Source organism: Ceratotherium simum, chromosome 23 (genome assembly GCF_057802395.1).
Source record: "Ceratotherium simum simum isolate JZ-2026a chromosome 23, ASM5780239v1, whole genome shotgun sequence".
NCBI lineage: Eukaryota > Metazoa > Chordata > Mammalia > Perissodactyla > Rhinocerotidae > Ceratotherium > Ceratotherium simum.
The window spans coordinates 770,305-796,303 of record NC_141922.1 but is presented as its reverse complement, the minus strand read 5'-3'; the positions used below and the strand labels follow the sequence as shown (position 1 = coordinate 796,303).

At 49.2% G+C, this 25,999-nt stretch overlaps 1 protein-coding gene across 5 annotated transcripts in view; it reads left to right on the top strand.

The window, feature by feature from the left end:
* The window catches only part of MROH1 (maestro heat like repeat family member 1), a 93,085-nt gene that overhangs the window by 36,678 nt on the left and 30,408 nt on the right, over positions 1-25,999 (top strand). For 4 of the 5 annotated variants that reach the window (XM_087447249.1, XM_087447248.1, XM_087447247.1 and 1 more), the window contains exons 12-27: positions 11,413-11,486; positions 12,818-12,940; positions 19,243-19,344; positions 19,529-19,676; positions 19,996-20,036; positions 20,325-20,466; positions 20,831-20,883; positions 21,385-21,492; positions 21,851-21,970; positions 22,327-22,449; positions 23,336-23,482; positions 23,583-23,609; positions 24,598-24,720; positions 24,935-25,014; positions 25,134-25,245; positions 25,353-25,448. In XM_087447249.1, coding sequence (XP_087303375.1) covers positions 11,413-11,486; positions 12,818-12,940; positions 19,243-19,344; positions 19,529-19,676; positions 19,996-20,036; positions 20,325-20,466; positions 20,831-20,883; positions 21,385-21,492; positions 21,851-21,970; positions 22,327-22,449; positions 23,336-23,482; positions 23,583-23,609; positions 24,598-24,720; positions 24,935-25,014; positions 25,134-25,245; positions 25,353-25,448 — 1,619 coding nt within the window. The remainder of the gene's footprint in view (positions 1-11,412; positions 11,487-12,817; positions 12,941-19,242; positions 19,345-19,528; positions 19,677-19,995; positions 20,037-20,324; positions 20,467-20,830; positions 20,884-21,384; positions 21,493-21,850; positions 21,971-22,326; positions 22,450-23,335; positions 23,483-23,582; positions 23,610-24,597; positions 24,721-24,934; positions 25,015-25,133; positions 25,246-25,352; positions 25,449-25,999) is intronic. The other variant, XM_087447246.1, reaches the window with a different exon arrangement.

The following is a 25,999-nucleotide window of genomic DNA, read 5'->3' as shown; positions in this document are numbered from 1 at the left end:
GTTTTGTTTTTTGGGGGCTTTTTGCTGAGGAAGATTGACCCTGAGCTAACATCCGTCACCAATTCTCCTCTTTTTGCTTGAGAAAGATTAGCCCTGAGCTAACATCTGTTGCAAATCTTCCTCTATTTTGTACGTAGGTTGCCACCACTGCATGGCCACTGACCAGTGGTGTAGGTCCATGCCTGGGAACTGAGCCCGGGCCACCGAAGCGGAGCATGCCAAAATTAACCACTAGGCCACCGGGGCTGGCCCTTGCCATTGGTGGTTTTGTTTGTTTGTTTATAATTGTTGTAAAATGTACATAACGTAAAATTTACCATCCTAACCATTTTTAGGTCTATAGTTCAGTAGTGGTAAGCACATTCACATTATTCTGCAACCATCTCCAGAACTCTTTTCCTCTTGTAAAACTGAATCTTGGAACTTATTAAACAACCACTCCCCATATTTAAGTCTCTTTTAAACTACAGGTTCCCCTCCATTCTTTTCCTTCCCTTCTAATTTATCTGTGAAAGAACCTGGGCCATTTGGCCCCTAGAATTTTGAGCAGTTGAGTTTCGCTGATGCATTCTCAAGGTGCTGGTCAACTTGTTTCTTTTTCATCTGAATTTCTTACAAATTGGCAGCTGGATTCAGAGACAAGGTCAGACTCAGGTTTAATCCCTTTGGCAAGATGATGGGAGGCACCTGACATCTGGTTTTCTCTCTCCTGTGACCTTCGCAGCATTGATGCTCAATGCCTGGGAGCAAGTTCAGTGATGTTCTAATCTGTCATTTCTTTTTCATTGGTTAGTTGGAATACCTTGATAAAGAGCTATTCCTCATCTACTGTTTAGTTCCCCAGAGGTAAGGCTCATATAAGGAATGCAGGATCAATCATTGATTCTTTGTGCTTTATGTATCAGTTTTTAAGATAATAGATTTGTTCCCTATCATCCTCTAAAGGTGACCATTTCTCTCTCTCTCTTTTTTTTTTTTTGTGAAGAAGATCAGCCCCGAGCTAACATCCATGCTAATCCTCCTCTTTTTTGCTGAGGAAGACCGGCTCTGAGCTAACATCTATTGCCAATCCTCCTCCTTTATTTTCCCCAAAGCCCCAGTAGATAGTTGAATGTCATAGTTGCACATCCTTCTAGTTGCTGTATGTGGGACGCGGCCTCCACATGGCCGAAGAAGCGGTGTGTCGGTGCGCGCCTGGGATCTGAACCCGGGCCACCAGTAGCGGAGCACGCGCACTTAAGTGCTAAGCCACGGGGCTGGCCCTGACCATTTCTCTTTTAAAAAAAATATCATAATAGTGACGTCAGCATCATGGTGGAGTGAGCTTCTCCCATTAAACTCTCCCCCTCTAAGACACAACAAAAATGACGTTTGTATTCCAACAGAAGCTATTCACACAACACAGGGGACGGATGAGGCACCCAGGCAACCGTACACCCAACGACTGAGTGCTGGAACCTCCAGAGTAAGTGGAAGGAATTTCAGCTTCTTTGGCCGAGCGGCACTCTAGCTCCTCCTTCTTCAGCCCAGCGTGCTCCAGTTCCAGCTTCGTTGGCCCAGCAGCACTCCAGCTCCTCCTTCTTTGGCCCAGTGCACTCCAGTTCCAGCTTCTTTGGCCCAGCTGCACTTCAGCTGCAGCTGCTTCAACCCACCTGCACCCGAGCCCCAGCTGCTTCGGCCTAGCTGCGCTCCAGCTCCAGCTGTTTCCATGCTTCCCTCCCAAGCCGCCTCCACTCAGCCACACCACGGATCATCTAGAGGCCGACAAGAGTGCCCACGGATTGAGGTGGGCCAGAATACACAGCCCTTGACCCGCGTCCAGTGGCAGCAAGAGGAAACTGCGACCATATGTTTTCACTATGAGGAAAGGTAAGCCAACACCAACAGGCACCATGCAAAAATATATTAAATCTCCAGACCAAAAGGAAAATGACAAGCACCCAGAAGTCAACCTGGAAAGCACAGAAATGTATAACCTTAATGACAGAGAATTCAAAATAGCCATCATAAAAAAGCTTGATGAAGTACAAGAAAACACAGACAGAGAATTCAGTGAAATCAGGAGTGTCTTCACAACAGAGATTGAAACTATAAAAAAAAACCAATCAGAAATCTTAGAGATGAAAAACACAATAGAGGAGATAAAGACAAATCTGGAAGGCTTAAGCATCAGGGCTGACAATATGGAGGAAAGAATTAGCAATATTGAGGACAGCAATGCAGAAATGCTCCAGATGGAGGAGGAAAGAGAACTAAGACTAAAAAATGAAGAAACCCTCCAAGAAATATCCGACTCAATTAGGAAATCCAACATAAGGATTACACGTATTCCAGAGGGAAAAAGGAGCAGAGACCTGTTCAAAGAAAGAATATCTGAGAACTTCCCAAACCTGGGGAAGGAGCTGGAAATACCAGTGAATGAAATAAATAGATCTCCTAAATATATCAACACGAAAAGACCCTCTCCAAGGCGCATAGTAGTAAAGCTGGCAAAACTCAATGACAAAGAAAAAATGTTAAGGGCAGCTAGACAAAAAAAAACAACAGACAAAGGATTTCCTATCAGGCTGTCAGCCGATTTCTCGACAGAAACTTTACAGGCTAGGAGAGAGTGGAACAATATATTCAAAATTCTGAAGGACAAAAAATTTCAGCCAAGAATACTCTATCCAGCAAAAATATCCTTCAGATATGTTGGAGAAATAATAACTGTCCCAGATAAACAAAAGGTAAGGGAGTTCATTGCCACAAGACCCCCGCTACAAGAAGTGCTCAAGAAGGCCCTCATCCCTGAGGAAAAAAAGAGAAAAGGGATTCAAAGTTTTGAATGAGGAGGAAAATAGGTCTACAAAACCAGAAAAATTGCAGTCCTCTACCAGACTAGATTAGCAAACACTTAATTATAAAACCAAAGATCGAGGGAAGGTAAGCACCAAGCATAAATATAACCTCATCATGCTAAACACGAACTCACAACACAAGAAGGAATAAGATGTGACAACAATAACATAGAAGGGGAAGAGGAAAGGGGTTGAATCGACTTTGTCTAAAGGAATAAGAGGCCATCAAAAAATGGACTGTCACATCCACGAGATTTTTTATGCAAACCTCCTGGTAACCACTAACCAAATAATCAGAACAGAATCACACACAATAAAGGAAGAGAAAACTAAGAGAACCTCCATACAGAACTACAAAACTTCATTGGTAGTCCGAAACACATGGGACAAGAAACAAAAGGAATGCAAAAGAACTGGAAAAAGAGTGATAAAATAACAACAACAAGCCCCCATATATCAATAATTACCCTAAATGTAAATGAACTGAACTCTCCAGTCAAAAGACACAGAGTGGTGGGATGGATTAAAAAACAAGACCCAACAATATGCTGCCTCCAGGAAACCCATCTCAGCACTAAAGACAAATACAGGCTCAGAATGAAAGGATGGAAGACAATACTCCAAACTAACGGCAAACAAAAGAAAGCAGGTGTTGCCATACTTATATCAGACAAAGTTGACTTCAAGATAAAACAGGTAATGAGAGACTAAGAGGGGCATTATATAATGATAAAAGGGACACTCCACCAAGAAGACATATCACTTTTTAATGTATATGCACCCAATACAGGAGGACCAAGGTACATAAAGCAACTATTAACAAACCTAAAAGGAGATATTAACAACAACACAATAATAGCAGGGGATCTTAACGCCCCATTCTCATCAATGGACAGATCATCCAGACAGAAAATAAATAAGGAAACAATGGACCTAATTGAAAAACTAGATGAGGTGGACTTAATAGACATATACAGAGCACTCCATCCAAACACAGCAGATTATACATTCTTCTCAAGCGTGCATAGAACATTCTCAAGAATAGACCATACGTTGGGAAATAAGGCATGCCTCTATAAATTTAAGAAGATTAAAATCATAACAAGCATCTTTTCAGACCATAATTCCATGAAGTTAAAAATGAACTACAAGGTAAAAAACGGGAAAGTGACAAAACTGTGGAGACTCAACAACATGCTACTAAACCACCAATGGATCATTGATGAAATTAAAGGAGAAATCAAAGCGTATCTGGAGACAAATGAAAATGAAAATACACCATACCAACTCATACGGGATGCAGCAAAAGCGGTCCTGAGAGGGAAACTCATCGCCATACAGCCCACCTTAACAAACAAGAAAAAGCCCAAATAAGCAACCTAAAACTACCCCTAACAGAATTAGAAAAAGAGGAACAAACTAAGCCTAAAGTCAGCAGAAGGAGGGAAATAGTAAAAATCAGAGCAGAAATAAATGAAATTTAAATTAAAAAAACAGTAGAAAGGATCAATGGAACAAAGAGCTGGTCCTTTGAGAAGATAAATAAAATTGACAAACCCTTAGCCAGACTCACCAAGAAAAACAGAGAGAAGGCTCAAATAAATAAAATTAGAAATGGAAAAGGAGAAATTACAACAGATACCACAGAAATACAAAAGATTATAAGAGAATACTATAAAAAACTATATGCCAACAAATTGGACAATCTAGAAGAAATGGATAAATTCCTAGACGCATACAACCTCCCGAAACTGAATCAAGAAGAAATAGAGAACTTGAATACACCAATTACAAGTAAAGAGATTGAAACAGTAATCAAAAACCTCCCCAAAAATAAAAGTCCAGGACCAGATGGCTTCTCTGGAGAATTTTACCAAACTTTCAAAGAAGACTTAATACCCATCCTTCTCAAACTATTCCAAAAAATAGAGGAAGATGAAACACTTCCCAACACATTCTATGAGGCCAACATCACCCTGATACCAAAGCCAGGCAAAGATAATACTAAGAAGGAAAACTACAGACCAATATCCCTGATGAACATAGATGCAAAAATCCTCAACAAAATATTGGCAAACTGAATACAGCAATACATTAAAAAGATCATACACCATGATCAAGTGGGATTTATAACAGGGACACAGGGATGGTTCAACATCTGCAAATCAGTGTGATACACCACATTAACAAAACGAGGAATAAAAACGATATGATCATCTCAATAGATGCAGAGAAGGCTTTTGACAAGATCTAACATCCCTTTATGATAAAAACTTTCAACAAAATGGATATAGAAGGAAAGTACCTTAACATAATAAAGGCCATATATGACAAACCCACAGCCAACATCATACTCAATGGGGAAAAACTGAAAGCCATCCCCCTGAAAACAGGGACAAGACAAGGGTGCCCACTCTTGTCACTCTTATTCAACATGGTACTGGAGGTTCTGGCCAGAGCAATTAGGCAAGAAAAAGGAATAAAAGGAATCCAAATAGGCAACAAAGAAGTGAAACTCTTGCTGTTTGCAGATGACATGATCTTATATATAGAAAACCCTAAAGAATCCATTGGAAAACTATTAGAAATAATCAGCAACTACAGCCAAGTGGCAGGGTACAACATCAACTTACAGAAATCAGTTGCATTTCTATATACCAACAACGAACTAACAGAAAGAGAATTCAAGAAGAAAATCCCATTTACAATTGCAACAAAAAGAATAAAATATCTAGGAGTAAATTTAACGAAGGAAGTGAAAGATCTATACAATGAAAACTATAAGACATTATTGAGTGAAATCAATGATGACATAAAGAAATGGAAAAATGTTCCATGCACTTGGATTGGAAGAATAAACATAGTTAAAATGTTCAGACTATCTAAAGCAATCTACAGATTCAATGCAATCCCTATCAGAATCCCAAGGACATTCTTCACAGAAATAGAACAAAGAATACTAACATTCATATGGGGCAAGAAAAGACCCTGAACAGCTAAAGCAATCCTGAAAAAGAAGAACAAGGCTGGAGGCATCACAATCCCTGACTTTAAAACATACTACAAAGCGATAGTAATTAAAACAGTGTGGTACTGGTACAAAAACAGACACACAGATCAATGGAACAGAATTGAAAGTCCAGAAATAAAACCTCGTATCTATGGGCAGCTAATCTTTGACAAAGGAGCTAAGGACATACAGTGGAGAAAGGAAAGTCCCTTCAATAAGTGGTGCTGGGAAAACTGGACAGCCACTTGCAAAAGAATGAAAGTAGACCACCTTCTTTCACCATACACAAAAATTAACTCAAAATGGATCAAAGACCTGAAGGTGAGACCTGAAACTACAAAACTCCTGGAGGAAAATGTAGGTAGTACACTACTCACCATCAGCCATAAAGGGATCTTCTTGAATTCCATGTCTACTCAGACGAGGAAAACAAAAGAAAAAATAAACAAGTGGGACTTCATCAGATTAAAGAGCTTCTACAAGGCAAATGAAACCAGGATCAAAATGAATAGGGAACCCACCAGCTGGGAAAAAATGTTTGCAAACTGAATATCTGACAAGGGATTAATCTCCATAATATATAAAGAACTCACACAACTGAATAACAAAAAAACAAACAACCCAATCAAAAAAATGAGTAGAGGAAATGAAAAGACATTTCTCCAAAGAAGATATACAGATGCCCAATAGGCACATGAAAAGACGTTCATCATCACTAGTCATCAAGGAAGTGCAAATCAAAACCACACTAAGATATCACCTTAGACCCATTAGAATGGCTACAATCATCAAGACAAAAAGCAACAAATGCTGGAGAGGCTGTGGAGAAATGGGAACCCTAATCCACTGCTGGTGGGAATGCAAACTGGTGCAGCCTCTGTGGAAAACAGTATGGAGATTCTTCAAAAAATTAAAAATAGAAATACCTCTGATCTAGCTATCCCACTACTGGGTATCTACCCAACGAACCTGAAATCAACAATCCAAAGAGGCCTATGCACCCCTATGTTCATCGCAGCATTATTCACTATAGCCAAGACATAGAAGCAACCGAGGTATCCCTCTAATGATGAATGGATAAAGAAGATGTGGTATATATATACCATGGAATACTACTCAGCCATAAAGACAGACAAAATCGTCCCATTTGCAACAAGATGGATGGACCTGGAGAGTATTATGTTAAGTGAAATAAGCCGGAAAGAGAAAGACAAACAGGGTATGATTTCACTCACATGTGCAAGAAAAACCAACACATGCACAGAACTGTTTGGTGGTTACCAGGGGCTAGGGGGTTGGGGGTGGGCACAAGGGATGGAGGGATACACTTATATGGTGACTGATAAACAATAATGTACAACAAAAATTTCACAATAAAAAAGTGCAAAAAAGAATATCATAAGGGCTCATGGATTTAAACATATTTGATGGATTTCAATTCATTGCAACTATTACCATTGTTGAAGCTCAAAGTATCATCTTGGCTCGTAGGAGCCTCTTCAAGTTCTGAGTCCTTTGACATGACTTCAGCAGTCTTTGACAGCCAATGCCCTAGGCTCATCTTATATATCTCTTGCCCCAGACCTGGAATCAGCCATTTCTCCAAAAAGCCCTAGTTTCCTTTAGTGAGAAATTGTCTTTCATGATGACAATCTGTTGCTAGGGGTGTTTGTTACTTCTAGGTGGTCACCGTTTCTGGGCCTTTTCAGTAAACAGAGCTAGGAAATATCTATCAGCAGATGGATAGACGGATGGATGGATGGGTGGATAGGGGGACAGAAAGAAAGATGGATAGATAGATAGATGGATAGATAAAAGGATACCTTGTGAGTTCATACTGATGTTTCTAGTTCAACACAGACTGCACAGCTTTGACTTGTATTCTTTCCTCTTACATCTGTGTTTGTTCTTCCTCACTGAGATCTGGTTCTCAAGGTTGATAGAATTAGATCATCCCACACTTACTCGTTTTATCTCCTCTTACACACACAAGATAACACTAGAGTAACACTAATGCTGCCACCACCAATAAAATGACTAAAACCATGAAAAATATTTTGCATGTCTTTCCCTGTTCTCCCTTGTTTTTTTTGTTTTTTTTGTTTTTTTAAAGATTTTATTTATTCAGTTTTTTCCCCCCAAAGCCCCAGTAGATAGTTGTATGTCATAGGTTCACATCCTTCTAGTTGCTGTACGTGGGACTCGGCCTTACGTTGGACGGAGAAGTGGTGCCTCGGGGCGCTTCCGGGATCCGAACCCGGGCCGCCAGCATCAGAGCGCGCACACTTAACCACTAAGCCACGGAGCCGGCCCTCTCCCTTGTTTAATAGCTGTGCTCTGTCGGCCTTGTCTGAGCAGGTGGCCAGCACGTGCTGTCCTCCCCTTCTCAGTTCTCATTTAGTCCTCGCTCTACAGGTGACCGTTGGTAGGACGCTTGGCTCCCTCCTGAGGCCCATGTCTCTGCTCCTCTGGTTGTCTGAAGCACGTTCTCTAGTGGATTCCACAGGAAGGCTCATGGGAACATATTCCTTGATTTCTTGCTTGTTGGTAATAGTTTATTTGTGCTTTATACTTAATGGTCAGTTTTGTTGGCTGTAAAATTCTTGGTTCAAATTTCCTCGAGTATCTCATGTTACTCCATTTTCTTCCAGTATGGAGTTGCCAGATGTAACAAAAACAAACAAATGGGATGCCCCAAATATTGCATGGGATGTTCTTGTACTGAAAAATTCTTTGTTGTTTATCTGAAATTCAAATTTAACTGGGCATCCTGTATTTATCTGATTGCCCTTCCTGGCATAAATCCTTGCTGTCGAAATCTGATAATAATCTAATTTTCTATCCTCTTATATGCCTTATGTGTTTTTTTTTAATTTGTTTGTTTTGTTTTTGTTTTCAGTTGTCCAAAAGGTTTTTTCTTTTTCTATTGAGTCCAATAATTTTACTAGAATGTCTTGGTGTTGATCATTCTGGGTCATCCACTGCAGCAAGAGCCGAGTGCCTGCTCTTCACCACGGCCTCTCCTCTTCCTGCCAGTGTCCCCCAGCCTTGCTCCAACCGCAGTGGGCCCCTCTCTCCTCAGTCACATCAGGCACCTCCACCTGTGCACTCTGCGGCCAGCTCCTTCTCTTCCTTTGGTTCTTAGCCTCAATGTCCCTTGTTCAGAAAAGCCCCTGGACCCTAACTAACCTTCCAGACTTGATACCCCATTGTCAGTCATCTCTCAGCCTCTCATTGGTTCCTTTCATGACGTTATTACAGTTTGTGATGAGCTTATTTATTATCTGGTTGTGTTATGGACATGAGCTGCTTGGGGCAGGGCCCCGCCTGCCTTGTTCTGTGCTGCATCCTCAGCAGTTGTAAGGGCCTCAGCAAACGTGAGGAGTGCGTGAAAGGCTGCAGGGAGAGGCACCCGCGTCAAGCGTCAGTGCCCGGCAGCAGGATGACAGTTTTTCACTTTGCACTTTTCATCTTTGTTTGTTGTTGTGAACCTCAGGGACGTGGAACTGGATGGATGTCAGTCCTTGGCAGCCTGTGTTCCGCGTTCTCAGGCGTGGGAGCCCGAGCCTGGTCTGACGTCCGTTCCTGAGCGGGGCCTGCTTGCAGCTTGCGCCCATTTTTTTATCGGGTTGTTTGTTTATATTCTTTAATCTTTCTAACCTTTTATTGGGAAATACAAATATGAGCTGAAAAGTTCAGAGCTGCCCTCTGCAAGCGCCTCTGCAGCAGCCACTCTTCAGACTCTCCCGGCGACCGCCCTTGTGCTTTTCGCATGACCTCAGGGAGAGAAAGTGGTTGTGCCCGTTTCTGAAGTTTTGCAGATGAAATCATCCTGCTGCGTTGTTTCCGTCTTCTTTCTTCGCCCAGTGGGATGTTTTCAGTGACCCTCCGGGTGGCGGCATTAGCAGCCATTGGCTTCCTTTGGTTGCCGAGTCCTAGTTGGTGGCCAGACAGCGCCATTGCCCTGCCCGCCGCACCCTCAGCCGGGCCTGCCCTCCTGTGTGGCACCCAGGGCGTGGGTGAGGGCTCGCCGCCACCGCAGGGCCTTCCCCTGCATGGAATTGCCGTGGCTCCTTTGTTCCAGACTCGCCTTTGTCTGCAGGGCAGCTGTCCTTGGCCTCCCTGACTGGCGGGTGATGGAGTCCACGGCATTGCACATCTGTTGGCAGCGAGGACTTCTTCAAGTCTTTCGCCCATTTTTCTATTGATTTGTCCTTCTTTTTCTTATCGATGGTCAGGGTTCTCTGTGTATGGAGGACAAGAGTCCTCTGGTTGTGTTGTGTATTTATCTCGTCCACCTTGGTGGCTGCTTTTCAGTCCTTTTCATGCCGCCCTGATTCACAGAAGCCTGAGCCTCAGTGTGCTCCTTCACCGCCTTTCTGTGTCTTCCATACTCCCCAGTTCTGTGCTCGGGAAGACGCTTCGCAGTATCTTACAAGAGCGGCAGTTCGTCTCACGGTTAGGCTAGAATCCGTATTTTCTCAGCTTGTACGGTGTGTGCCTCCTGCTGTTATTTTGTGTTACCATTACCAGGAGCCCACACCAACACTCGCGGCTGGCGGTGGGCCTGGTGCTGCCTCCCGCTCACTGGGTGGGCCGTGGATGCGGAGGCGTGGGCTCCAGGCCTGAATCGCTGCGGGTGGCTCTGGCATCTGCTGCTCCGAAGCCCTGGGGCCTCAGCTTCCCTGTGTGAGATGGGGTCATGACGATACCTCTCCCCTAGAGTTGTTCTCTGGAAGAAAAGAACTCTCACATCCAGTATGCCTCGAAGGGCACCTGCACGGTGTACATGCTCTGTCTTTGATTTTATTTTTATTAATCTCATGACCACTTCTTGATAGTCACTTTTTATCCCCATTTATTTATTTATTTATTTTTAAAATTTTATTTATTTATTTTTTTTCCCCAAAGCCCCAGTGGATAGTTGTACGTCGTAGTTGCACATCCTTCTAGCCGCTGTATGTGGGACGCAGCCTCAGCATGGCCCGACAAGCGGTGGTCGGTGCGCGCCCGGGATCCGAACCCTGGCCGCCAGCAGCGGAGCGCGCGCACTCAACCACCAAGCCACAGGGCTGGCCCTATCCCCATTTAAATATCAGGAAACAAAGGGTTATATTGCTGGTTCTCAAAGTGGTGTCCTCAGACCAGCAGCATCAGCTCTCCTGGGAATGTGTGAAAAGTGACACTCGAGCCCACCCAGCCCTGCGGGGCAGAGCTGAGGGGAGAGTGTAACAAGCCTGCCTGTGATTCTGATACTGCTAAAGGCAGCCCCCACACTTGAATCTGGGTCTCCCTGACTCAGCCCACTCTTTTACCTGCTGCCCTAAACTACCAAGCTTCTAACTTTTTAATTGGGTAAAACAATGTTATTTGGGAAAAAAGTCATTTGTCCCCTGGAGAGAAGTGAGTGGGCTTTTGCTATGTGCTCTTGTCCTTCTGCCCCTCGTAGAGGGCCATGGTGGGCCAGACCCCTAGCGCCATGGCCTTGGACCTTGTGGTGGTGGATGCACCAGCCAGCTTCAGTCTCGGTGGGGGACTGAGCCATCTGTTCGTTTCTTGCAGCTGCTCAGATGGAAGTTAAGAAGCCCTTTATTCTCTCCTCCATGCGACTTCCTCTCCTGGACACCAACAGCAAGGTAAATCGGTGGGGCCAGCCTGAGCTCCACCGTGAGCAGTCAGAAGGTGTGTGGCCTGGCCAGGATCTGAAGCCACCATTGACCAGGCAGCTGCCCTCTCAGCCAGACCTAGACAGCAGAGGGAGAGCGCAGGAGTGGGCACGCTGTGGAGTGGTGTGTCCAGGCCCACCACATCTTACCCTCGTACAATTAACCAGGTATGAAGTTAGGCAATGATCCCCAAGACCACCCTCAGGTTTGATAATTCTCTAGAAGGACTCTCAGAGCTCACGAGAGCCGTCACCCTCACAGTTACAGTTGGTTACGGGGAAAGGATGAAGACTGACCTCAGCCATGGGAAAGGCGCGTGGGGCAGGGCCCCGGAGGGTCCCGACTCCAGCTCCCGGGTGTCCTCTCCCTGTGGGGTCCTGGGCAGCCTTGACTCCTCTGGCAGCGATGTGACAGCACGCGGAGTGCAGCCAACCAGAGAAGCCCCAGCCTTATGTCCAGGGTCTTGATTGGGGCCTCTGCCATGCAGACCTGGTTGGTCACCCACATGGCTGACCTCAGTCTCCTGCCCCTCGGGAGTTCCTGGAGGAGGCACGAGCTCTGGGGAAGAGGGTGTGTTTTCGGCCACAGTGACCTGGCCGTGTCTTCGAGCCATCAGATGGAATTATTGAAGTGGGGCTGGAAAGCAGGCTCAGAACTCCCAGGAGGGTATGGGTGACAACTGCAGATTCAGGGACCTCACCTTGAAGGGTGAAACAGAGTCAGGGATGATGGCACGTGAGAGGTGCTGACCCTGAGGATCAGCAGCCTTACAGCCCAAGGTGGGGCTGAGCACTGGACAAAGGGCATGGGTGTGTTTGGAGCCAAAGAAGCAGCAAGTCTAGCATCTAGGGGAGGAGGGGGATGCTGGGGACACGAGGAGGAGGCCTTCCCCTAAGGATGTGAGCACGTCCACAGGTTGGCGAGAAGCCTGCCTGTAGCCAAGGGGCTGTGAAGAGGGTGCGGGTGGGCACAGGCATGGGTCAGGTGCAGGTGAGGGTATAGGTGCAGATACAGGTGCAGGTGAGGGTGCAGGTACAGTTTTGGGTGCAGGTATGATGTGGTACAGAGGTGGGTGTGGGTGCAGGTGTAGGTGTGATGCAAGTGCACCTGTGCAAGCACAGGTGTGGGAGCAGGTATGGGTACAAGTACAGGCACGGCTATAAGCATAGGTGCAGGTGTAGTTACAGGCACAGGTGCAGGCAGAGGAAAGGGCAAGATTCCTGTGTTCCAACCAGATCATGATAGCACTGTTCAGGAACTCTCTCTGAGGCCCCTCCCTGCTCTCCCTTGGTTCTGGTCAGGTGAAGCGGGCCGTGGTACAGGTGATCAGCGCCATGGCCCACCATGGCTACCTGGAGCAGCCTGGAGGCGAGGCAATGATTGAGTACATCGTGCAGCAGTGTGCACTGCCCCCCGAGACTGAGGTAAGGGGGCACTGCCTCACCTACCTGTTCTGGGGTCCAGGAGCTATCGGCCTCCTGAGCCCGCATTTCCCCACCTCTTGGGGGCTGTGGTCGTCAGCAGCTGCCTGGCCCCAGCTGGAGGGCAGCAAGGTGGGTGAATGCCCGGGCCTGGGTCTGTGTGCCAAGCAGCTTTCTCTAGTCCCTGTCAGGGCCTCTGCACCCTGGTGGCTCACTTCCTTAGCTCCCAGGACTCAGAAAGGAGAGGCAGAATAGACACTTGGCTCTCTTTGGGGCTTTTTTGTTTAAAAAGTTGCTAAGCAAATCCCAGTTTCTTCTTGAGGGAGAGCAAGGTAGACTGGTAAGAATAAACAGACATGACTGGGCGGTCTCAACGTCACTGCTGCGAGCGTGTGAGTGAGTACAGTGGCTCTTGGGCCCTCCTGCTCTGGGCCTGGTCTCTTGAAGTCCACAGAGCCGGCCTGTCTGCCGAGGGCAGCTCAGAACCGCGGTGGCCCTTCACAGGGCGCTCATGTGCCCCTAGATGAGACCTCTGCATTTATGTTGAAACACTGGAGTTCAGCAAGAGCGAGTGGCCGTCTGTTCCTTTGTCTCTAATAGCAACTGTCAGCCCTCGGCGAGGGAGCCCAGCTTAGCGCTTTTCCTGCAGGCCTCAGGGAGGTTGGGCCCACTGGTCAGTTTGGCCGATTTCAACCTCTTCACCTTCACGGCAGCTTCAGGGTCATTAGGCACGAACTGAAGAGAATCAAGACTTCTGCTGAGTCTATTAGTCCCCAGTATTTTGGGATTTGAAGATCTCTTTTAATGTTAGAAAACGAATAGACTCCCGTGGTAGGAATTTTAATTTTAATTCCTTTTGATGAAGAAGATTCTACTATGAATTCTGTTAATTTCTTGTCAACATTTTGAATAGGAAGAAATCTAACAGAGTAATTTTGAAAACAGCAGCAGCTGTGTGTGTGGAGCCTCTTGCTTGGTGCACTACTTGCGGGTGGCAGCCACGATGGATGTGTGCAGTTTGTTGTATCAGTCTTTCTACTTTTGTGTATGTTTCAAAATATCCATGATAAAATGTTTTTTAAAAAAACAAAAACGACTTATCACTCTGAGACAAGTTGGCCTTGGGGTGGTTGGCCTGACTCGCTGCAAAAGGAGACGAGCAGTAGTGGCAGAGGCCCTGCTGTGCGCCTTCGAGTGCACGGGCTCCATCCCCGGCTCAGAGCAAGGCTGTCACGTCGGGAAGGCACGCAGAGGTGCAGTGAGCCCCGACTGATTCTGAAACAATCAGTCAGATACAAGGGCATTGGGAAAGAGAAAAGGGGACCCAAAAAGCCTTGCTGGTTCTTAGATTCCCCTAGAATGTCTCTGGAGAAATGTAAGTTACAGATTAGAATTATTTATTGTTTATCATCATTTTGCTGTTTCATCTGTACTTTTTGCTTTTCCCCCAACTTTCTTTTAAAGTCAGAGTTACTGAAGTATAATTTGTATACAGTAAAATGTACCCTTTTAAGTGTACGGTTAGGTGCTTTTTGACAAGTTTACACAGTCATGCAGCCACCAGCACATCAGGACACAGAACATTCCAGGCCCCCAAATTCCCTTTGCCTCTTTGTAGCCAGCCCCTCCTCCACCCCGAGGCCCTGGCAACTCTCATCTGCCTTCTGTCCCTGCAGTTTACCTTTTCCAGAACGTCATCTAATGAATCATACAGTGCAGTGTCCTTTGAGTGTGACTTCTTTCATGTGTATCTTGCGTTTGAAGTCATCTGTGTTGTCACATATATCATAATTTGTTTGCTTTTACTGCTGAGTAGTATTCCACTGTATGGATATACCACAGTTTGTTTATCCACTCACCAGTAGAAGGACCTTTAAATTGTTTCCAGGTTTGGCAATTATGAATAAAGCCAACATGACCATTTGGGTACAGGTTTCTGTGAGGCATACGTTTGCACACTGTGGGTAAATGCCCAGGTGTAGGATTGCTGGGACAAATGGAAAGTATATGTTTACCTTCTTAAGAAACTTCCAAACTATTTTCCAACGTGGCTGTTCCACCAGCAGTGTATACATGAGAGTTCCTGTTGCTTGATACCCTACTGAGCACTGGGGGTTTTTTGGTCAGCGTTGTTTGTTCGTTTCTTAAGCCATTCTAACAGGGTGGTATGTCACTGTGGGTTTAATTTGTGTTTCACTCATTACTATTGATGTTGACTATCTTCTCATGTGCTTATTTGCCATCATATATCTTCTTTGATTAAGTGTCTGTTCATATCTTTTGCCTGTTCTTAAATTGGATTGTTTATTTTCTTATTATTGAGTATTGAGTGTTCTTTACATATTCTGGGTAAAAGTTCTTTCTCAGATTTATCGTTTGTAAATATTTTCTGACGAGTCTGTTGCATGCTTGTCTTTTTCTTTTTCTTTTTTTTTGGTGAGGAAGATCAGCCGTGAGCTAACGTCTATGCCAATCCTCCTCTTTTTGCTGAGGAAGATTGGTCCTGAACTGACATCCGTGCCGATCTTCCTCCACTTTATGTGGGGCGCTGCCACAGCATGGCCTGACAAGCAGTGCATCAGTGCACGCCCGGGATCCGAACCTGGGCCACCAGCAGCAGAGCACGCACATTTAACTGCTACGCCATGGGGCCGGCCCCTCTTTTTATTTTCTTAACAGTGTTTTTCAAAGAGCAGAAGTTTTAATATTTTAGAAGTCCAACTTATTAGTTTTTTTATTTATGGATTATGCTTTTGGTGTCCTAGCTACTAAATCCTTGCATAATCCAAGGTCACAAAGATTTTCTCCTATGTTTTCTTCTAGAAGTTTTAGATTTTTACATTTAGGTCTGTGATCCATTTTGAATTAACTTTTGTTTAAATGTGAGGTATGGGTTGAGGTTCATTATTTTGCATGCGGATGTCCAATTGTTCCAGCACCATATGTTGAGAAGACTCTTCTTTCTACATTGATGAATTGTCTTTGCATCTTTGTCAAAAATGAAGTGCCTTTATGGACTCTATTTTGTTCCACTAATCTGTGTCTGGCCTTTTGTCAGTACACACTGTCTTGTTACAGCTTTATAGTAAGTTCAAAGTCGGTTAGTGTGAGTCCTCCAACTTCAGTCTTCTTTTCTATTGTGTTTGCTATTATAGTTCCTTTACTTGTCCATATAAGTTTTAGAATCATCTTGTTGATTTCTACAAAAATAAACTTGTTGGAATTTTGATCAGGATTGTGTTGAATCTGTAGACCATTTGGGAAAAATTGATATCTTCATAATATTATCTTCCATTCCATGAAAATGGTATATCTCTACATTTATTTAGGTCTTCTTTGATTTATTTCATCAGTATTTTATAATTTTCAGCATATAGATTCTGTGCGTATTTTGTTAGATTTATAACTATTTTATATTTCAGTGCTGTTGTAATAGTATAGTTTTGTTAATTTAATCTCTACTAGTGTATAGAAATACAATTGATTTTTATATGTTGACCTTGTAGCCTGTGGCCTTGGTTTCTACAGATTCTTTGGAATTTTCTACAAAGAACGTGTCTTCTTCTAATAGACAGTTCTACTCTTCCTTTCCAGTCTGAATGCCTTTTATTTCTTTTTCTTGCCTTATTGCATTGGTTAGAACCTCCAGTACAATGCTGAATACAAATAGGGAGAGTAGACGTCCTTGGTTTATTCCCAATCTAAGGGGAACACATTCGGTCTTTTATTATTAAAGATCCTGCTTTAAGTTCTTTTGGATATAAATAATTGCTTTTTAAATGTTGAATGAACCTTTCAGTACCAAGATAAACCTCACTTGGTCATGATTTATTATCCTTTTAATATATTGCTGGATTGGATTTGCTGATATTTTGTTGAGAGATTTTACCTCTCTGCAGGAGGGATATTGGTCTATATCCATGTAATGTGTTTCACTGGTAATGCTGGTGCCTCATTAAGTGAGTTTGGGCATGTTCCCTCCTCTTCTAATTTCTGGAAGAGTTTGTAAAGAATTGGTATCATTTTTCCTTACATCTTTGGTAGAATTTCTCAATGGAGCCATGTGGGCCTGGAGGTTTCTTTGTTGGAAAGTTTTTAACCATGAATTCGACTTCTTTAATAGACTAAGGACTATTTAGGTTATCTGTTTTTCTTGAGTAAGCTTTGGTAGTATATCTCTGGGTCAAAGGTCCTAAGACCACCTACATGCTTGGTAATTCACTAGAAGGACTTGCAGGACTCAGGCGATTGTACTCACGAATGCAATCCACGTGCAGATTTCCTGTGCTCTCCCAGAAGGGGCCACAAAGAAAACTCTCCCTCCTGCCGCAGTGAAATGCAGCAACACAAGTGCAAGGTTTCTGCCCAGGGAAGCCGGTTTGAGATTCAGAGTCCAAGGTTTTTATTGGAGGTAGGCACTCTCTGCCAGCCATAGCCACTAAAATTCCAGGCTCTCAAAAAGAAAGCAGGTGTTTAGTGAGTGCCTCAAGCAGTCAAAACAATCTTATCACTTAGGGAATATCTCAAAAGCCAAGTTCCCTAACGTAAAATACTTCAGGTGATATGGGAAACAGTATGGTGAATCTTCAAAAAATTAAACAGGGAATTACCATAGGATCCAGCAATTTCACTTCTGGGTATATACCCAAAAGAATTGAAAGCAGGATCTTGAAGAGATATTTGTACACCTTTGTTCATAGCAGCATTATTCACAATAGCTACAATGTGGAAGCAACCCAAGTGTCCATCGATGGATGCATAGATAAACAAAGTATAGTCTATCCATACAATGAAATATTATTTAGCCTTAAAAAGGAGGGAAGTACGAACACATACTACAACATGTATAAACTTTGATAATTTGCTAATTAAACTTCTACCTACTAGTTTTACCATCATTTGATGATTTTCTAACTCCATTAATTTTTCTATACTTGTTTTTTGGCCCTCTGTTGTAACAAAGAGCTTTTCCTATTCTTATGTTCATATGTATATCTCAGTTTGGACTCACGGGTTGCTACTTTATGTGATGGTCTATAATCCATTTCTGTCATTGGTTTTGGTGTTCAAATTGTTCTGACTTTGGCCAGTGGAAGTCCTGGTTGAGCTGCCTCCTGTGTCCTTGTGGTGTGTTTCCATCATTCCTGGAGCCTTTCCTTACTTCCTGGCACAGAAGGATGCTCTGGGCTCACTTTGAACTGTCCTCACCTCCAGCTCTGTGAACCCTTTTCAGATGAGTTCTTTTTATCTTTTATTTCTGGGGAATTTCTCTCCTTTATTTCTTTAAATTTTTCTTTCTCTCCATTTTTATTTCTCTCTAATTCTAGTGCTTCTATAATATCTTTCTTTCTTTTTTTTTTTTTTTGTGAGGAAGATCAGCCCTGAGCTAACATCTGATGCCAATCTTCTTTTTTCTGAGGAAGCTTGGCCCTGAGCTAACATCCATGCCCATCCTCCTCTACTTTATATGGGATGCCGCCACAGCATGGCTCGACAAGCAGTGTGTCAGTGCGCACCCGGGATCCGAACCGGCGAACCCTGGGCTGCTGCAGTGGAGTGCGCGCACTTAACCGCTTGAGCTACAGGGCCAGCCCCTGAGCATGCTTTAAAAATTGTTATTCAAGGCCTAAATATCCCTATTTTTTCTACTTGACCTTTGATTTCTAAGTGAGAGATGTTAAAAGTCTCGTATAATCATTGCAGTTTTGCCAGTTTCTCTTTGTTGGTCAGCGTTTGCTTTTTGGTGTTTCGAAGCATGAATGGAAGGCTCAGACAGGGCCTTTAGAAAACAGAAGTCGTTTCCTTGTATGGGACCTTCCCAGGGAGCCAGGCTTTGGACCCTGTGTCACCCGCGAGGACACCCGGTGTCTCCAGAGGAACTGCAAGCCTACGCAGGCTGCTGAGGCTGCAGTCTGTTCTTGTAGAAAATGGCAGTTTTCTTGGGTGATTATCATTTCCACAAAGGCCCTCTCATTTCTGCGGATGTCAGCGTGGCCAAAGTCAAGGATGAAGTTATTTCTTGTAGAGTCAGTGGCCTACAGGAAATGCTCAAGGTTTCCTTTTTTTGGAGACTAGACTAAGCCAGGTGAGCCTGTTCCTGGGGCGATTTTAGTGTAGAGTGTGTTTCCTGCCTGTGGCAGGTGACAGGTGTCCCCTCGGTGGAGGCCGGGCAGGGTCTGTCCTGCTTCCATGCAGGCTGTGTTCTCATGCCCAGAGCCCATGACCGTGGACACTGGGAACCTTGGAGCATGGGGAGCGATGCGGCTGCTCGCCCCACGTGTGCTCCTTCCTTTTCCCCGCCTCAGAGGCCAGGCCCCGGCAGCGAGGACCCCACGGCCGACAGCGTGCGGGCCGTCAGCGTCAGCACGCTCTACCTGGTCAGCACCACCGTGGACAGGATGAGCGCCGTGAGTGCAGGCCCGCCCCGCCCACGCCCCCCCGTGACTGCCGACCCGCGGGGACAGTGGTGGAGCACTCTTGGGGCCACCTCCTCGCAGCGCTGGCCAGACTTCCCGAGCCTGGCAGTGCCTACGGTGGGAGCCCCTCAGGGCGCGCTGCCGGGCCCACACAGAGCACAGCGCTTGCCCTCAGGTCCTCTGGCCCTACCTGCTCGAGTTCCTCACCCCCTTGCGCTTCACCGGGGCGCTGACCCCGCTGTGTAAGAGCCTCGTGCACCTGGCCCAGAAGAGGCGGGAGGCTGGGGCTGATGCCCTCCTCATCCAGTACGATGACAGCAAGGGTACGTGGAGAGGCCCCATTGCCGACCCTGACCCAGCTCCATCCCCAACCCCGACCCTGATCCCGACCACCCCTAACCCCTAACCTTAATCCCAACCACGCCCCACCCCTAACCCCTGACCCTGATCCCAACCACGCCCCATCTCTAACCCCTGACCCTGATGCCGACCCACCCCATCCCTTGACCCAGATCCTGACCCCACCACATCCCCAACCCCTGACCCCTGACCTAGCTCCCCTCCCCGCCCCCAGCCCAGCCCAGGGCTGAAGGCAGGGTGACTGTGGGCAGCCCTCTGAGTATTTCCACCGTCTCTTTCCAGGGACCCTTCCATCTCCCTACGCCATAACCACGAGGCTTCTGGTAAGCAGCACCTCAGCCCTTGGCTTTCACAGCTGCTGGCGCATCGCCTCCCTCTACTCAGGTGGCCGTCTGGCAGCCAGTGCACTCTGGGGGCATCAGGAGAGGGGTGGGCTCTCCCCTCCAGCCTGTTCCTGGGTCCAGTGCTCGCGCTGCCACAGCCGCAGAAAGGACGCTGCCTTGCAGTGGGGGCTGGTCAGGCGCTCTGGTGCGGTTTTGGGGAGCTGCATCTCAGGGGGGCTTCTTGCCTCCACTCCGGGCGAGTGGAGTTCCCACCTCTGCCTTCCTCAGGCCGTGTGTTCCAACCCCTACCTGGGGGACGGCCGCGGGGCAGCCTCACTGCGCCTCCTGAATGTCCTGCACCGTGACATCCACCCTTTGCTGCATCAGCGGTGGGCCACAACCATCCCCCTGCTGCTGGACTACCTAGATGGTGAGGCCCTGGGAGGTGGGCCCCGCCCCTCCACCCCTGACCCCACTTTTGCCAGTTGGCATCAGGGCTGGCCGGTGGGGACTAGAGTTTTGTAAGTTGGAAGAAATGCCCTCCACTGTGGTTCAGGAACATGCCTGGACAGCAGGGCTGGAAAGGCGCTTCCTGCTGAGTGTCAGTTGGGAGCACCTGGCATGTGGGCACAGCCCTGGGCTTCCTTTGTGCTCTGGAGGATGGGGCGGGCCTGGTGGGAGGTCCTGGGCGGGACCTGGGAGGGTGCTCCAGCCCTCCACTCCTGCCTGTTGTCCACTCCTGCCTGTTGGGATGGGCCTGCCTGCCAGGCTGACTAGGTGACTGGTCATTTCAGAATATACTGAGGAAACCCTGTCACAGAAGGAATGGGAGGAAAAGCTGCTGATGGTGAGAAGGCAGCGGAGACTGAGGGTGTGGCCTGTCCTGGGCATGGAGACCTTTTCTGGGCTAGATGGGAGAGCCTGGGGCAGCAGATGCTAGGGGGGCTGCACCTTCCCAGGGTCGTGATGCCTTGATCTGGCGGTGTCCTGAGGGGGGACAGAGGGACAGGCAGGTGTCTCTGGGATGAGGACTGTCTGCTGCCCTCACAGATTGCCCACCCTCCTGTGACAGGGCCAATTACAGGGTTTTTGAGCTGCCCTGGCCACGAGAGCCTTCTCTCCTGTCCCCTGCCTGGCCCAGAGCCGTCTGCACCCTTAGCCTGTTGCATGGCTGACCACCCAGGGTTTGCTCTGCCTGGGCCTGAAGGTCATCCACAGACCATTCTGTCTGAGTCATGGCACAAGATCACCCTGAGGTGACTGCACATGACACCCTGGGCCCCGGGACCCTCCCCAGCCCTGTGGGAGCCGAGCTCCCAGCCCTCACTGGTGTAGCTCCTGCCCGCAGTTCCTTCGGGACACCCTCACTGTTGTGCCTGACAACACGTGGATTTGCCAGCTGAGCCTGGAGATGTGCAAGCAGCTGTCCTGCTACAGCGAGGCGCCCCAGGAGAAGGTGTGTGGGCAGCCAGCCAGGGTTCTGGGTGTGGTGCTAGGCTCCAAGTGCCCAGGCCTGATTCTGTGTCACTTGCTGGCCAAGCCTGTCCCTAGTGGCCCTTGCGGTCCTGGCAGAGCCAGGAAGAGAAGGCCTGGGAGCCTCCTCAGAGTGGCTGATGGCTGGGCGATGCAGGAGCCCGCCACCACCCCTGGCTCCTCAGAACTTACCCTGTCCTTGCAGTGGCTGGTGTCCTGGGTGTCCGACACCCCTCCCACGTCTGGTTGGCGGCGTGGACACTGCCGGGGGCAGCACCACGGTAGTGCTGGGCGCCTCCCCTCGGCAGTTGGGCACAGCCACATTCTTGGCTTCGTTGCAGAACTTCCTGTATAAATGCATAGGAACCACCCTGGGCGCCACCTCGAGGAAGGAGGTGGTGAGAGAGCGTCTGCAGGAACTGCTGGAGACGGCCCGCTACCAGGAGGAGGCTGAGCGTGAGGTGCTGTCACCTTCCCCATGGGAAGCCCTGATGCCAGCGGGCTGGCTGACAGTGGTCACCCTTCGTCCTCTTCAGGCATTCAGCCAGCACATGCATGTGTGTGTGTGTGCATACATGTGGTGTACACAAGTGCACCTATGTGATGTGTGCGTGCATAGGTACGTGCATGTGTGTGTGCATATGTGCATACATGTGGTGTACACAAGTGCACCTATGTGATGTGTGCGTGCATGTGTGTGTGCATATGTGCATACACGTGGTGTACACAGGTGTACCTGTGTGGTGTGTGCGCATGTATGCACATGCACCGATGGTATGCACGTGCAGCGTGTGAGTGCACCTGCGTGCCTCACCAGGGCCTTGCCCGTTGCTTTGGGATCTGTGCCATCTCCCACCTGGACGACACCCTGGCCCAGCTGGAGGACTTTGTAAGGTCGGATGTGTTCAGGAAATCCATCGGCATTTTCAACATTTTTAAGGTACAGAGGTCAGGCTGACACCCGAGGGGGGTGGTCTGGGGTGGGACTGGCCTGTGATTTGTCTCAGCCATGGCACCCTGCGTTTTGAGATTCTGGGGGTGGGGGGGGTCCTGGAGCTTCCTGGGCTCGGGGTGCCCTGCAGGCTGGGGGTGGGGCAGGAAGCTGGCACCCAATCTCCACTCCCTTGTGGGTGGGGCTGGTGCATGTGGTCACCCTCCCAGCTGGTGACAAGGCGAATGTGGCCCTCTACCAGCCAGGGCGATGAGAGGGGATCCTGGCAGCAAGGATGGGAACTACCTCCCTCCTGTCCCACTGGCGGTCTGTGCGTCAGCCCCCTAGTGGCTGGTGGAGGCTGCATTTTTGCAGAAGCCTGATTCAGGAGGGGTGGACCACTAGTGCGTGCTTCACCCCTCCCCTGTCCCTCAGTGTTCTGTTTCCCAGTGCCTGTCCCAGTTACAGAATCTCAGGGCTGTACCAGGCATGCAGGGCCAGCCCATCCTTGCTGTGCACGTAGGTGTGGACAAGCCCCGATGATAGAGGGGCTCCTGTGCAGCCACCTGAGTGAGGATAGGGACCGCAACTCTGGGCCCTTCTGTTGCCTTTCAGCTCCCCAGCTCTTCCTCCTGCTTGCCCCTCCCACCTTGGTCCCCTACTCGGTCCTTTCCTCTCTGCCACTTGGTCCCCCACAGGCCTGAGCCTGGTCAGCCTGTCCTGGCCTGTCCTGCTGTCCCTGGCAGAGGGACTCTCCCTGGGGTGGGGTGGCGCCACCCACTGGCCGGGCTCTGCCCTTCTTCCCGAGGGACTTGGGAGTTTGAGTGCAAGGCTTCCTGTTGAGGGGCTGTAATTAACTGTGTGATTGAAGTCCTGCGATTCTCTGGCCTCTCAGGATCGAAGTGAGAATGAGGTGGACAAAGTGAAGAGCGCGCTGATCCTCTGTTACGGGCATGTGGCGGCGCAGGCCCCCCGGGAGCTGGTGCTGGCCAAGGTTGAGTCGGACATCCTCCGGAACGTGTTCCAGTGCTTCCACACCAAGGTGGGCGCCCCGGGGCGCCGGGAGGGGCGCCGTGCAGGCGAGGGAGGAGCGCTGACGCTGGAGTCTCGCGTTTTAACTCCTCTCACTTTTTGTTGTTCAGGTTCTGGGCATAAAAGTAGAGACCAAGGTACAGTGTGTAGGAGTTGAGCGTCACTGCGCCTTCCTCTCTTCTCGGCTGGGCTGCGAGCTTCAGGGGCAGAAGCCAGGGTCGCGCTCACTGGGGTTTCTTGGTCCTGGTCCAGGGGAGAGCATTCTGGAACATCACTCCAGGGCCTGTCCCTACTTACTTTGGAGCAGCCCCTCCCTTTGGGGCCAGAATGGGGGTCCAGGAGCTCCTGCTCTGGCCCAGAACCTGGACGGTGGGTGGGAAGAAGGGGGACTTCTGCCACCTCTGAGCAGTTGGGTGGCAGGCTCGCAGGCTGGGGACAGGAGCCTCGGTGGCAGCCCCTCTGCCCCGGCTCTGCTCCCTGATGCTCATGGGGGCTGAACCTCTCAGTGAGCGCCTGGGCGAGGGCTGAGTTCTGAAGCCAGTGACAGTGGCCGGGCCCTCTGCCTCACTAACATGTTTCCCTTCCTTTTTGAATCTCTGGTACTAACCTGGAAGCCCCTCTCTGGGAGCAGTCGAGCCCTCCCCAGAGCCTTCCGAAGCTCCTGGGGTAGGCTGGGGGGCTGTTCTGAGAGTTGTCTCTTTTCCCAAGCCCATTGGAGTAGGGGGGCTGGCCCTCTGTGTCCCCAGGACAGCTCCCCTCATCCCCTTCCCTGACCCCCCAGAGGCCCGTCTGCCTGCAGTCGTCTGCCCAGGGCCCTGACCCAAGAGCTCCTGGCCCGGGACAGGCAGAGAGCTGAGTGCCCTAGGGGTTCCTTCACAGACCCCTCTTGGGCCATGTGGCTTTCACGACAGCTGGTGGAGGACTGGCTGAGAGCCCCTTAAGAATAGAGAGGAGTATGTTTCTGGCTGCAGAGGGAAGAGAGGGTGTGTGGCCTGGCCTCTGTTGCTGGGGCAGCCGCCCATTCTGGGCCCAGCCCCATGGGCTGAGAGACAGTGGCCGCCGCCCAGGGCAGAGTTGTGCTGGGGGCAGGTGTTGGCGGCCTCCTGCAGCCCCATGTCCCTCCAGGACCCAGCCCTGAAGCTGTGCCTCGTCCAGAGCGTGTGCATGGCCAGCCAGGCCATTTGCAGCAGCGCGCAAGCCAGCTCCTTCCACTTCTCGCGGAAAGCAGAGCTGGTGGCACAGATGATGGTGAGTGCTGGGTGGGGCCTGGCCAGGTCCTGGGGCAGCTTCCGGGGCGCTGATGCAGACGGGAGGTGGGCCTGGGGAGGACTGGGAGGCACATGCACAAGGGGCCCCAGCACCTGCATGGGTTGAGGGACAGAGTTGGCTTGAAGCCTATGCCTGAGTGCGAGGAAAGCTGGTGCTTCGGCCAAGGACTGAGTCACATGGCTGCCTCCTCCAGGAGTTCATCAAGGCAGAGCCCCCAGACTCCCTGAGAACACCCATTCGGAAGAAGGCCATGCTCGCCTGCACTTACCTGGTGTATCCTTTCCTCCGGGCGTGTGAGCCTGTCTGCATGTGACGGCCTGTCTGTGTGTGCGCTCTGGGCTAGGGATGCGGCTGGGTCTAGAGAGGCCCTCGGCCCTTAACTTGTGGCTCAGCCCCTTGGAGCCAGCGCTGGAGGAGCAGGCACGGTCGGACATGATCCACGGCTGTCTGCACAGCGTCATGGCCGTGGTGCCTGGGCCCGAAGGGGAGGATGGCGACCAGGAGGTATCACCGCGTGTCCCTCGCTGCAGACCTGCATCTGTGCGGGGCAGTGGGAAGGCCACGGTGGGCGGTGGGGTCACCAGTGGGGCCAGCACCTGGTTTTCTTCCAGTCCCTGTACCTGGACACCACGCACGCCCTTGAGGATCTGCTGACGAGCCTCCTCCGGCGGAACATGACCCCCCAGGGCCTGCAGATCATGGTGGAGGTGTGCAGTGGGTGTGCACTGCCCTGGGAGGGTGGCGCCTCACCTAGCACCCAGCCCCCAACCTGTTTCTCCTGGCCCTCCCTGCCATGGGGGCACCACAGGGACAGCTGGTGCTCTCTTCTGGTGTGGGAGGTCTGTGAGGGGGCGGGTGGCACCCTCTCCTGCCTGAGCAGGTGTGCAGGTGGGGCAGCCCTGACCCCAGATGGAGCCTGTTTTCTGCTCCCCTCACCATCGCATGCTGCCGGGATGAAGAGACACTGCAGGTGCCCCTGATGTGGGCTCCTGACCATCTGGGGCCATCGAGATGACAGAATGGGCAGGTGGTGGCCATGCTGTGTCCTTTCCTGCCCTTTCAGCACTGCAGGGGGCTGGGGCAGGACCGGCCCGCTTCTAGGAACACCCTGTCCCTCTGTAGGCCTGGCTCACTCTGGGTCCACCTGGGGTAGCCATGTCTATGAGCCAGGCCGGCAGGACAGAGTGAGGGGGCAGGGTGAGTGGCAGCGGTGACCTGCTCTGCCTTGGCCCGCTGGCCCCAGCAGCTGGGAAGGGTG